Source organism: Lissotriton vulgaris, chromosome 4_1 (assembly GCF_964263255.1).
Source record: "Lissotriton vulgaris chromosome 4_1, aLisVul1.2, whole genome shotgun sequence".
Taxonomy (NCBI): domain Eukaryota; kingdom Metazoa; phylum Chordata; class Amphibia; order Caudata; family Salamandridae; genus Lissotriton; species Lissotriton vulgaris.
Window position 1 is genome coordinate 1,328,705,481 of NC_141691.1, and position 14,061 is coordinate 1,328,719,541.

General features: G+C 42.0%; 1 protein-coding gene across 6 annotated transcripts in view; it reads right to left on the minus strand.

Annotated features, from left to right (window-relative positions):
- LOC147723944 (cadherin-7) overlaps positions 1 to 14,061 on the minus strand; it is a 329,109-nt gene that overhangs the window by 73,813 nt on the left and 241,235 nt on the right. For all 6 annotated transcript variants that reach the window (XM_086965552.1, XM_086965556.1, XM_086965557.1 and 3 more), the window contains exons 9-10: positions 4,702 to 4,823; positions 844 to 961 (exon numbers count right to left, since the gene is read on the minus strand). In XM_086965552.1, the coding sequence (XP_086821678.1) occupies positions 844 to 961; positions 4,702 to 4,823 (240 nt within the window). The remainder of the gene's footprint in view (positions 1 to 843; positions 962 to 4,701; positions 4,824 to 14,061) is intronic.

The following is a 14,061-nucleotide window of genomic DNA, read 5'->3' on the forward strand; positions in this document are numbered from 1 at the left end:
TTATCTTCAAATGTCAGGAAGTGTAGTTTGCATTTTAACTCAGGGAGCTAAAATTCTATTGATTCTGGTACTGATGGTTACACATTCTGACTCGGATTTACCAAGACTTAACATCGGGGTTCCTTCACTTTTGTGGCACAACAAAGACAAAAAAAATCATTTTTGTATATATTAAGCAATACAAAGTCGATTTGCGTTACTTTTCGTTGGGTAGGCTTTACATGGGTGGAGCATGGTTATTCCATTGAACCCACCAATGTATTTTGACACAAACCCAGATTAAAAAAACCTGTAAACCCGGGTTTGTGCTAAAACGGTGAAGCTACTCGACACAGGCATTATTTCTCCTTCTTTCTATTTCCATGTTTGTTGCATAATGCAACACAAATACAAGAGGGAATTGCCTCTCAGGTATACCTTCCTGCACAAAAACAATCCTGCCTCTAACTCGTGCATCCTTGCACCATGGTGTAAGGGTGCCGGCTTTGGTGCTAGGCGGCCTCAGGTGCACCAGTGCAGGTAGAAAGCGGAACAAATGGTGCTGTTCAGCTTTCTACCATTCACACAAAGCAGCACAGCAACTTTGCTTGCTGCCCTTCATTTGAAGACCTTTTAGTAAATACGCTCCATCGTCTTTAGTGCTTTTCAAACGTTTGCATGAGTATTTAGCACTCCTGGGATTCGGGTCCCACTTTGCACTTGTGTGGCTCTTCACAGATTTACATCATTATCATTGTTTAATTAAAAATGTTATCCTAAAGTACGTATATTGACTTCGGGCCTCCTTGATAGATATTGTCTGGCATAGTTTGACACTTGTAAGCAGACTCCGTTTCTTCCTACCTTTGTTGTCTTGCAGTGTAAAGTTATGATTGTTTGGTGACTCAGACGCCAGGCTGAAGTAGAACCGGTGGCCATTGGATGGTTCATCTTTGTCAACGGCGCTGATTTTCTGTATAACCTGCAAAGTGTGGTAGAGTGATACATATCATTGTGGTGTTTATACCAGCAAGCCTACTCACATTTCCTTTTTAAAATAATCACAAAAAAGGAGTTCAGTTCAACAAAATCACTGTCTTGCAGCTGGTAAAACATAAGCTATCAAATCTGCTATGAGATCACGAGCTAATCTTGTCAACTGTAAATTGTTAATACTCCTTTCTTCACTTCTAGGTTGTTAAAATGATTCCCCTTTATAACTTTGGACGACAAATTCGATGGAAGTATTATTCTGCTAAGTTCTTTGCAGACATGTGCTATATTGGAGCTGGTCGAAGTGGTAATATAATCAGTGGCTTGAAACAAGACAGCTCGTGTTTTTAGCTCATACAACCATTCCATGACATGAGCACCAAATGTGCAGTTTTGGTGTGTATCAAAAGAAAGAATCGTCACCAAAAGAGAAATGCGCTATAGAAAGGCCTAATTATGCCTGACAGACTTTTGAAGTATCCTTTATAAGGGGAAGATGAAGCTAAGACTAGCCCAAAACGATCCGTCGTAAACGTACACATACTTAAAACAATTCACCAAGCAACACCTACATTTTTACATTAAAATTAGAAGGAAAACAAAAACTAAAATGTCTGATGAATTGATTTAAATCTTGGCTGCGCTGCATGAAATCTTGAATATTAACTGGATGCAAAAACTACCTAAGTCAGTCACTGTTACCCACTTTATGAGATTAGCCCTGTATATAGAAAGACCAGACTTTATAGAGGTCTGTGGTTCAATTTTTCTTGAAAAATATTTATGTTTTTACACTTGTTCATTTGGCAGAAATAATAAAAGAAATATCTGCATTCCATTATTCTACAAAGTGAAGCCCGACGTTAGCTCGTAGCACATCCCATTATTTCATCACAGAATACAGAGCAAAGTCCCCAAGTGTAATCCCAGCCGTAATGTAGTGAGGGTTGGAGCAATGAGGTGAAAGAGAAAATTGAATTACACAAGGCACTCCTCATAGAGGAACTCCTAAAGGTACCGACCCAAAGCAACTGGTTGAACTATTCAATGTAGCCTCAACACTCGCCATCAACTCTTCTCTGATTCCCCTCCGTTTCTCCAGCAGGGAAGCTCGCCTTCTGACTTTGCAAAAAAAGTTCCTCTCCATACATGCTGTTTTGGCAGAAACCATAATGATGCTTCAATGAACTTTTCCAGTAGGTCGTTTTTGATTTACTGTGGTTCTGTTCTCTTGTTCTGCATTGATCTGCTCACATCGAGGGACACAAATAACGTGCTTACGACACTACGGGTTTAGAGACTGTATCAGTGATAGTATCTGACTTTTGTGGCATCCCAACTCAACTGGGATCTTCCCAGTCTCTTGTTTCTCCCCAGCAGGGCCTTCGTCAGCAGGTGGAATGACCCTTCGATTTCCACCTTCATGGCTGCTTCATGACTCACATTTCCACATTCCTTCCAGAAAAAGAAGACCCAGAAGCCTCAGACATTTTTGTCCTTTTGTTTTGTCCATAACATTATTTTCGTGTTCTGGCGGAACCATGGCAAAGATAGCACAGCCCCTAAATTTCTCAAGGTTTTTCAACATGCCTGCCTGCACATTTGACCCTCTGTGTTTCAGATCTGCTACTGCACATCTCTAATCTTCACCTCAGGTTGACCCACTTTTATTTTAAGTGCCTCTCAGCCTACCTCCATTGTGGAAAATATAATCAATATTTACAAAAGTCTCTTGTATGTTCTGAACTAGGTCATGATCGATGCCTTGTCCTCCATTAGATCAGCAAAGTGGGGGTCCTGTGGATTACGCTCACTTGAAGTTGCTACTGACAAAAGTACATTTTTAACACTCTAACATTTTGCCCTTATACTCTTTGGGTGGCATATCATCCAGAATACTGGATTTATATGAAGTCACAAACCTTCTTTTTTGGGTTTAATTCTCTTTGCTACACAGGATAATTCGAGTCTAAACATTGGTGTTGCATGAGCAGATATCATGTTTGAGGGCCATCTGCCATGGGCCATCCATCCCAGGCCCTGTACAGCACACTTCGTCTCTTCTGTTGTTCACCATGTTTCCACGCTGGTAAAAGGTTAAAAGGTGTCCATGGCCCTTGGCCAGTTTCCCAGGAATACCTCTAACGTGTACAGTGGTCTCCATCCTACAATCTCCAGTCACTTGACCAGAGGCATTCACTGTCTTTCCTGCTTTCAGATGCACCGCAGCTGCATGAAACAGTGTGGACACTGACTGGAGGCACCGCCTTCTGGCACCCAATAGTGCAGGGTGAAGTACCACCTCACCATTGAGTATGGGTGTTCTCAAGATTTCCAAGCAGCATTTAAAATTAAGGATGATGCAGCAGCAGTGCACCAGCCATGTCAGGATCTTTAGGACTCTCCACATTCCGGGGTCTCAGTCTCTGATCCCTCCGTAGAAGCTACCCTGGAGTTCCTCAGAAAGATGTCATGCAAGCTCTGCCCCAATGAAAAACATTTAACAATTGCCCTGAATCTTGATTTTGTTTGACGGGAATGGTTTAATCCACTGTTTGGCTCTACTGAATAATAATGTTGCAAAAATGATTAGCTATCAGAGCTTGCACAAACGAAAAGGTCCACAATTATTGGAGAATTGTGACAAACGTGTTTATGATAAAAACAGCTTTGTCATCAAATTGAACTTCCCCATTGATTTTGATACACAGGATTTTTGAAGAAGGCCTGAATTATAACCAAATATGTTGTGACAGAGATGAAAACACGCATAAAGCATTGACTATTTGAAAAACTAGATGTGTGAATGTTAGTGCATGTCTGTGTTCTTGCCTGTGTGTGCTGACGTGTGTGAGATAGAAACATGGGGTTACCTAATTTAATTTTTGATTCACGCATTTCTTATTAAATATGTCTCTATCCAAATGGGAATCATATTAGCCAACTGAATTTTGTGAAGGGTAGGGAAAGCAATAATTAGGAACTAGGAAAAGTCGCTTCCCCATTCAGAAATGGAAAATTGATGCTATATTCCCACTGATTTCAAGTGTATCCTTCACTAATTACTGATATTAAAGACATCAGTGATATTGTAATGTCGGAATACCACATGGTGTTCCAACCTGCACACTGCATATTCCGTAAACAACGGGGATTTACCCTGGGAATCTGTATTACTGCACCCGATAGATATGGTAAATTCCCATTTTTTTATTTTCCCACATAGATATTTCCAAAAGTTTCAACTGTTTTAGGAGGGTCATGTAATGCTCATCCTTAAGTGCTAATCATAATTTTAAAAGAATCGCATCTTCACTTCCACCTGCATCACACTTCCCCCCTCAGACTATATTACGCTGTAATATAAACGTTTATCTATACTTTTATCTGTATTTTCTTTTCTGCTCTCATATATCTTATTCTTTTCTCTTAGTTTATTGCCTCCATATTAACACTAGCTTTTTAAATACCCGACATTGTTTTCTCTTTCATCACTCTGTATTCTGTCCCGAGTATCCTCCTATTTTAAATGGTGTCTGAGCTGATATCTCGAATTTTTTTCTCTCTAAAATCCATTTCTCACCTCTCTGATCATTTGTTTTACATCTCTCAGTTCTTACTATCCATGTTTTCGCATGTTTGAAGTGTTTTATTTAAAGTACATTCAAGTAATAATATAATAATCTCATCAGATAACAAATGATTGTTGTCACTTTGTAGCTGCCGTACCTGGCCAGGAACAGCATTTTCACATACAGTGGTCTCATAATCCATCGCAAATTCAGGGGCATTGTCATTGATATCAAGAATGGTGATGGCTACAATCCCTCTACCAATCTGAGTTGGGTTCTCTGTGGAAAGAAAACGAGACAGACAGAATGACTGAGTCGCAGAGTAGAACATACCGGTCAAGGCTTCACACCAAAACAGTAATGGAATTTTCAATACAGTACAACAACCATTTTGTGATACGCAACGTGAAAGATTAGTCTACATTTAAGAGCTATCCTGCATTTTATTGCAACAAGACACATTTTGTTATGGTTTAATGCAACCAATTTTCAATTTATTTATTAATTGTTTCAGCTTTAAACCTTACGATAATAAAAACTGTGATTTAAAAACAACTAAAAATAAAAGACTTGGGGGCATATTATCAAGAGTGGCGCTATAATTATCGCTGCTTTATCGGCAGGAAAGTGCAGCTAAAGTGGCAATAAGGGGCTTGATAATATGCCCTAGGGAATTCCTATAGAAGCCCAGGTTAGATGTCTAACCTGGGTTTCTATTGGAATTCTATAAAGCATATTATCAAGCCCATTATCTCCACTTTAGCTGCAGTTTTCTGCCGATAAAGCGGCGATAATTGTATTGCCACATCTTGATAATATGGGCCTAACTTCTTAAAAACTTAGGGGCATATTATCAAGACAGGTGATAAAATATCGCTGCTTTAGCGGCAGAAAACTGCAGCTAAAACAGCGATAATAGGCTTAATAATATGCTCTATGAAATTCCAATCGAAGTCCATGTTAGATGTGAAGGACATCTAACATGGGCTTCAATTGGAATTCCATAGAGCATATTATCAAGCCCATTATTGCCGTAAAGCAGCGATAATTTTATCGTCTGTCTTGATAATATGCCCCTTATATAGTAGAATCAACTGGGCAAGAGGGTGACATTTGGCCGCTAAATTCCATTCCAATAGAAACAATTGACAAATTCATCAAATGAGTAAAAGTGCAAGTGCAGAGAACCATATGCATATGCAGTGCAGTCAACAGGGTGATATAATAACATTTATGCACTGTACCCCATTCCAGTTCAAACGATCAACAGATTCATCAAATATATATAAGTGCAAGTGCAAAGGAACGTTGTAAAAAAGTATACAGTTCAGTCGGAGACTTACTTCCTAAAAAACGTATAAAGTACAAACAACCGGATGACATAATGCCATTTAAGCACTACATTCCATCCCCATGAAGACAATCAACTAATTCACCAAATATATAAAGGTGAAGTGTATAGGACCTTTATGGAAGCATGCAGTTTGAACAGCAGTTAACAACACAGTGCATAGAGGGATGTGCATGAATCCTCATAGGTTATCTGATTGAGTTGATACCGAGCGTGGTGTGCAGCTTTCTACAGCCCATAGAAATGACGCTACAGAGTTAACAAAATATGTATCATTCTGCCTAATCGAAAGTGCCAATGCTGATGTCACACATCTAACCCCATGGATTTTGAAAAGAGGAAAGATCAATCGCCACTGTTCAGGGTCATATTGTTTGCAGAACAGAAGGAAATGGGTTAAGTTGTCTAACCAGCCAAAGCTACAATCGCAGAGGTCAGATCCAGCAGCGAGCCTTTTGATATTAAATAAATAGTCCCTGGTTGGCAGGTTACCCAGCCTGCATTTTACATACAATATTCGCTTACTTTCAGGGTCCATCACACACTCAGTACAAGGGTAACCATGGGCACACTAAAATAATTACACAAGATAGATCCAGGCCTCAACGCCTGACAGTTCCTTGTCTGCACGCGTTCATGGTTCGGATCTTTGATCAGGTCTGCAGTGTCGTGCCTTACTCTGCTGGGATCTGCCCACAAGGATTCCATCCGTAGCTCGTTTAAAATAATCTGTACATGGAACGAACATTTGCTACTCCCGCGCTCACCACTGGAGGTAACTTCTTCTAAGGTTTTCAAGTATATTGCTGATGTAGGGTTTCTTATCAGCCTAGCCCAAGAGAGAACTGGCCCGAGGGCTGCTACCTCTGATATAGGGGTCAAATTGAGCTCCGCATGAAGTGCCAATAAGTGGGTGCCCAGCCACAACCATAGCAAGGCTCTTAGGAAGTTATTCTCAGCTACTGGGCTGATCATACATTCACATACCCCCATAGTTACGCCCCATTGAGTACAGCTGCTACTGACCTTTGTTTATATATCTGCAGGATAACACTAATGCTTCTGGTACCAGTCTTATGACTGAACTTCAGGACCGCCCCTGCTATTTGTCTCAGGACTGTAGTTGCCCTCTGTATGTAAATACCCCAGTGCGTGTTCTCTGAGAATCGAATACCCAAGTAATCAAACTGCTTAATGGTTTCTAAGGGCACACCTTCAACTGTAGGCTTCCATTTGGAAGCTAGAAGACAGCCTCAGTATCATCCTCTTCATTTTACTACCATTAATGGTCAGTGATTTCTTGTCATAATATTCCTCAAAGTGCTTTAATAGCCTATGAGTGACATTTTCTGTTCATGCCATCAATACTGCGTCATCCACATAAAATAATATTAGCAACCTCCTTCTGGCTATGGTGAGTATGTCTAAGGAATCTTCCACCAGGTAGTGTGCTATGTCAATTATAAACAGGCTAAAATGTAGGGACACCAGCATACACCCTTGTCGCATGCCCTTTTCCACCGGGAAAGGTTCTGCGCACTCCCTGCCTGGGCCGTACCTAACTCTAGCCATGCTACTGGTGTGAAGAGACTTTATAGCCATTTACCAGAGTGATATTGACTCCTAAATCTATCAGGGATTTCCACAGCTTCTCTCAGTTAACTAAATCAAAAAATGCTTTCAGATCTACAAATATTAGATAGAGTGAGGACTTTCTAATAACTGTAAATTTTGATGAAATCATATACAGTCGGAGAGCCTGGTCGATAGTCTCTATTCGTGGACAGAAACCAGCTTGCACTTCTGTCATAATGTCATGAGCATCCACGCAGTCCTGGAGGGGGTTGAGCAGGTCTTTTCCCAGGACTTTGCCTGCCTCATCCAAGAGGGAGATCGGGCGATAATTGGAAGGACTACCCCAATCGCCTTTCTTATGGATCAGTACAATAATCGCAGAGTGACACGAGGGGGTATGGTGTTGCCAGCGAGTGCTGAATTAAACATTTCAGCAAGATCACTGGGCCATAAGTGGGGTTCCTCATGATAAGTTCTGGGCCAGGTGTCTTGTGTTTCTTCACAGCATTCAGTGCTCTTTCCATCTTGATACTAGGATATCAATTGCACACAACCCCTTACGAAGATTCTCACAAGTCGACTGGGCACCTGACTGGCCTATGATGTTGGCTCTATATAGGGGTCTGAAGTGACTGGTCCACTTAGTTGGGCCAATATAAGTTTCTATTATATTTACTGTCCCCTTCTACACCTGTGTTAGCAGTTCCCAAAATCTTTTGGAATTGTTGTAATGCAAGTCCTCCCCCAGTTCCACACATAATGCCAGTTGGTGCAGCGATTTCTTAGTTTTTAAAAGATGTTTGTACTTGCTCCTGCACTCTTGGAATATCAGTCCACTCTAGGGGCTGCAATTCTGCCATGCTAGGGCTGATAAAATAGCTCCCGTCATGGTAAAGCAATCATACCAGATATCTCCTGCACTCCATCTCCTTCAGTTAGAGCTAACGCTTGTGTGTCTGGTGGGCTTAGACCAGAGAGGTTTCAGCTCATTTACCAACCCGTCATAAGCTGCTAAGATTTCTCCATTATCATCAGTCAGAGGGTTCAAGATTATTGCTCCATACTTGGATATGATGTATTCTAGCAGGGGGAGTTCTAGTAGTTATTTCTCACGGCACCATCTAATTCTCCTCCTGCTATTGGCTGGGGTGATCACATGCCTATAACTCCCCTCTTTCCATTTGTCACACTGGCACATCGTCTCTAGCACAGCTTTAAACAGAGTGTCACAGGGTCGTGGTCACTCTCCACTCTTCTGACAACAGTCATATCACACTCATTCCCACCCCTATGTATTAACTATAATATAGTCAATTAATGACAGGCTTCTCCCATTATCAAAAGTCACCACATCAATATTATCAGAGGGAGTGCAACAATAATAAAGTGCAGTTGATAGTTTATAGAAAAATCTGAGAATGTACTGCCCTTCTTGGTGGATTTAAAACTATTCATGGCTGTTTTGGAAATACCTAAGCAATGATCTTCCATTAGGACTTTGGTTTTAAAGATAGCATCAGATGGTGGTGTATTGAAATCTCCACAATCAGCAAAAAATACTTTCCCATTTTACCCTCCTCTATCAACTTACAGTTAGCAACATTCTCCCTGACACTGCTAGTATAAGAGTTAAATTTCCCCCATATCGCCTGGACCTCTGGGGACCACCCCGGTGAAATATATACATTCAGGTTGTCAACTCCTCCGCCCTCAGCCCCCTTAAACCAGTTCCTCACATGTTGTACATTAGGTGGCAGATTCGCTGCCCTCAATTGCTCTATCCTGCATTTCAATTTGCAATACACCCACAAAGTAAGCCCCCGCGAAGGCCACCCCTTCCTAGAGCAGACAGCCTAAGTGCTGATGTCAAGAAAACCATTTGCACCGATTCTTTTGAGTGCCCACATTTCCAAAAAGCAGCATATAGCCTATTGCTAGATACATTTCAGTAAGTCCTCCTCTTCTGCTTTGCTATCCAAGCCCGCAATATTCCAAGATAAACCATGCAAATAATCATTACCAATCCTGCCTTTTATGCTGGCCTTGGATAGCTTAGTTGAAGTAGTGGCAGCAGACTCGAAGGACGAGCTCTTCCATACTCAATTGGACTCTCCTCTGGTGGACACTCTGGCTCTGGAAGCCAGTACTGCAGCTACTAATCACTAATTTTTACAGTTACACTCTTTGACCCATGGGTTTCGGAGCTTATATGTTCTGATATTATTTCTAACCCTGGACGTAGTTCGCATAGCAGCTCTACGCATAGCTACGTGAAGTGCACTTCGCAGTATGCGAGTTACGCGAACTGCGTAGTGCACTGGGCAAAATGCTGTCCGCACTGATTGCACAGTGCTGGATGCTTGTACGCAATGTGCAATCAGTGCAAACCGCATCTTTCACAGTGCAAGCGGTCTGCCTCTCAAGTATATTTCTACCCGAGCGGCAGCTTTCTCAACGCGGACTGGAAGTTTCTCATTGCGAGCAGTAGCGAGTATACGCGACCACTCGCAATGAGAAACCTGACCTCCCTGCATTGAGAATCCCGCCGGGAGGTTTATTTTCCATGCTTGCGATTGCCAACTTGATGTTGCTGATCGCGTACGAGGAAAAAGTCTTGCTGGGGTGTCATTCTGCTCGCTTTCGGAGACCAACTTGACGTTGAGGACCGCGAGCAAGCAAAAAATGACCGCTACACTACACTTGTTTGCACTGTGCTACGTGCAATTCGCATAGTGCAAAGAAGCACAAACTTCGCAAACTATGTGAGCGTACCATAGTACTTTGCCCAGGGTTAATTATTTCTTGCAGAGATACACAGATTCTTAGGGACTACTCCACAAGTAATCAATAGTTTGCTCTTCAGGAACCCTGCAGATAATCTGTGGTTAAAAAGGCACTCACGTCAAAGGGGCTCTTATGTAGCGGGTGTTGCCCTGGTAAAGTTGCCTCTTCTTGGTCAAAACATGGGAAGGGTAAGACATCGACCTCCATAATAGTAAAGTCATCTGCATGACTGTGTACAAGTCTGGTGATGCCGGGCAGTGAAAACTCGACCTTGGAGGAATGAACAATGCTCTCTTTTAAGCCTTGCCCAAATTTCTGATTGATCAGTCTCCCATCTTCATATCACCTGACAAGAACACTCTTAGCTCAGGAATTGCATAGAAAAGAGCACAATCTTGACTTGTTTAAGGACTTCTCACAGCCAATATCTGGGAGGAGATTGTTAAATTCCAGGTAGCAATCAGCTGCTTTCCAATCACCTGTGGTAGTGGTATCTAACAAAAAGCCCTAATTTGCAATTTGGCCTCCCACATTGTCTCCTAATTTTACAAATATTGGGGCCAGAGGGTTAAGACTGGGCATTGATCCAGGTTCCCAGTGGGGCAAGCGACCAGGCTCCCTGGCTGGTCAGCACCCAAGCCTTACACAGGGGTCATTGATGTCCCTGGATCAGATAACCTGACCAGCTGAGGCACTTCAGTTACCCCATTGATGGGTCAAATGCTCCTCTTAGGTTTCCATTTCCTTTTAACTTGCACTGGATGTTTTTTCGCCTGATTCAAGTCATCTGCTCCTTGGCCATTATCGCACTGCAGAGATGTATCTGTTTTTGGACTTGGACTATTAATAATATCAGTTATATCATTTGGGCCTCTGATGGAGTGGTAGCAAGTTGGTTTTCAGGCAGTCATACTCTCTGTTATGTCTCTGCTTGTGGAACTGCCTCTTGGGGAAAGACCTTGATTAAACGCATTAGAAATGGAGAATATCCATTTTAATGAATATACAGGAAAGGTAAGGTCAGTCCTTTCTTTTTTGTATTTGCAATTCTTTCCAGTTATCACAGGTTCTGTGATAGTACTTGCACTTCTAATATTGCTGTGTTTGCAATGCAAAACTCCCCTGGTTACTCACTGCAGTTCTGGAACACCTTGGGACAACTTCTATTGGCATAATCTTGCAATCTTCTCTGGACAATTTGCGCTTCTTAGCACATGATGTCAGTGTTGAGGGTGTCAGTGATTATGCTGGCCATAGCATCCTAATTATTTACTTCTGCTTTCTGATGGAGAGGTGGCCTGAGTGTTCCTTTGCAGGCTGGGCATATATCAACCATTGTGTAAGGTTGGTTGGCAAAGTTTGCCTTCTGTGTTGTCAAATTGCCTGACTCATTTTGGATGTCCATCGGTGAAGCTACGTCTTAGTTCCTGCTTTCAGGCACTAGGAGACAGTGTATTAAAGTCAATAGTGATCCTATGAGGTCGGACCCATCTGGTGTCTTCTCTAAAAGTGAGAGTATTGAAGACAGGGCTCTGTTGATTGCGTTAATGGCTTCTGAGATTGCAAAACCTTGCGAGGCCTCCAAGTTATATAAGAAGCTCTCGAGGGCTGGTCTGCTGGAATACTCTAAAAGAATGAGTCATCAAAATGGGGGCCTCCTGTGAATGCTCCGCTAATTTCCACAGGAGGAGTGTCAAACTCAATCTAAGCCTCCCCTGTGTCGTTCCCTGTGACATCAAGTATAATGTTGGGGTCATCAATATTCCCAGCCCATCGATATGCGCACCCTCTCATGCACTGAGGTGCTTACTGGTACATTGGGCAGGGTATAATCGAGGAACATTAAAGAGCTGGTTCTCAGGGAATCATTGCCTGGGAAAATATCTTTCCATTGGTCACACAGAGCTGTGGGGCTTTGGATTGTGTTGTCCCGAAATAGGCATTTAGAAGGGTCGAGAGATGAAGGATCACTGGTTTCACTGAACTTTTTTGCAGACGCTATATAATCAGTCAGTTGCGAATCTCCTGGGCTTTGCAAATCTCCACTTTGCCATGTGACCTTACTAGAGCTTGTTCCTGAGCCTGGGCTTTTTGGTCTAATGTATCATCCTCAGACTAGCAGGCAACCCCTTTGGGGCTTTTATAACTGGTTTTACCTTCATTCAGGTGGACTGACCATATTTTGCGCACGACCAACCCCAATTTGGTCAAAGTACTGGGCCAGCTGCCTCTCAGGGTCACAGGACTTAGTGCGGCTCTAATGGCTGGCATAGGTATAAACTCATTTCCAATCTTCTCGTAAACTTTGTTATTAGCTTTAGGGTGGGTCTGCTCGTGTTACTGGAATTCAAGGAGACAGCAGAGTGGGCCTCTGTGGATTCTACAGGCACAGGATCAGCCACAGATTCAGACATGCCTGCTGGTGTGATTGTGAATTCCTTCTGCTCACAACTCTTTCCAATTTATAATGGCGAACAGTACTGACAAAGGAGGCTATGAAACAAAACAATGTATGTTGCTTTGGTTGCACTTTAGAGAGCATTATTTTCTTATGTAACATAACGTTTAAGTGAGGTGGGTAAATCGTTTTATAAAACTAAGGGGCAAATGTGTCATTGTGTTGGAAGTCCATTGCCCACACAAGAGTAAAGCAACACTAAAGTCAGATTTATCAAGCCATGCAAGGCCATCTTGTGTGGCCCTGCACAACTTGATAAATCTGGTGTAAAGCAAGGCAGTACAAATTCCTGCCTTTTGTTACTCTGCTCCACGGAGGCGTTTCGTGGGTGGAGCGCAGGTGTTCCTATCCATCAACTCATGGATTTTGGCTCATTGACCAATTTGCCATCAGTAGTAGACCTAGGAATGAGTCAAAATGCTACGCCTCCCCAGGGGAGGTGTACCGTGGAGAAATATCTTTATGTCTCCTCAGTGTTTCCTCTTTCTATGTGTGCTGCATTCTGCAGCACACACAGAAGGAGCAGGAAAATGCTTCTCAGGATTGCTTTTGTGCATAAGGGTGTCCCTTCTGCCATAAAACAAGCCTGCTTACAACACAGTCACCCTTGCACCAAGCAGCAAGGGAGCTTGTGTTTGTGCTAAGCAGTCAAAAGTGCGCCAGCCCACGAAAAGGACAGAAATGTGCCGTATGATGTTAAATACAGAAAATTCATGCCCTTTCCTTATAATGGAGCACAGCAATGTTGGTCGCTGTGTTGCACTGCGTGAAACTATGATAAATACGCCCTAATATATTTTGAGCTATATGGAAATCTATTGTTTCTGAATGCCCAGTTGCACGTATTAGATTATACAAAACCCCACTGAAAGTCTCCAGGTTGGTAATATTAAACTATTTTTCAACATCTTAGTGAGAGCTACTTGGTGTGATGCCCAGTCTTTTATCACACACACACTGTATAGTCACTCAAGGCAGCAAACAACAATGCAGTCAGATAGAAAAACAATTGTCTTGATCAGTATAGCATAGGCATTTTAACATAGGAACCATTAAAATCTGCCCAAGAAAAAAGATATAGTCAATTGAAAAGGGTGATAAAGGGATGACTCTAAATTGCAATTATGGATGTGCCACACCCAAACAATAGCCAAATACAAATCCATTGGTCGTATACAATATCAAGCCTGAAGTCAATTAAATAATATAGGGTTAATCAATATGTGGTATTATGCAATGTATTTTGCCTGTGCTGGCAAAGGTCCAAACTAAAAAGATTTATTAAAGAGATATTCAAATGAAGCAGGACATCTAAGCTGGATTTGTGCACATAGAAGGAAATAATCAAA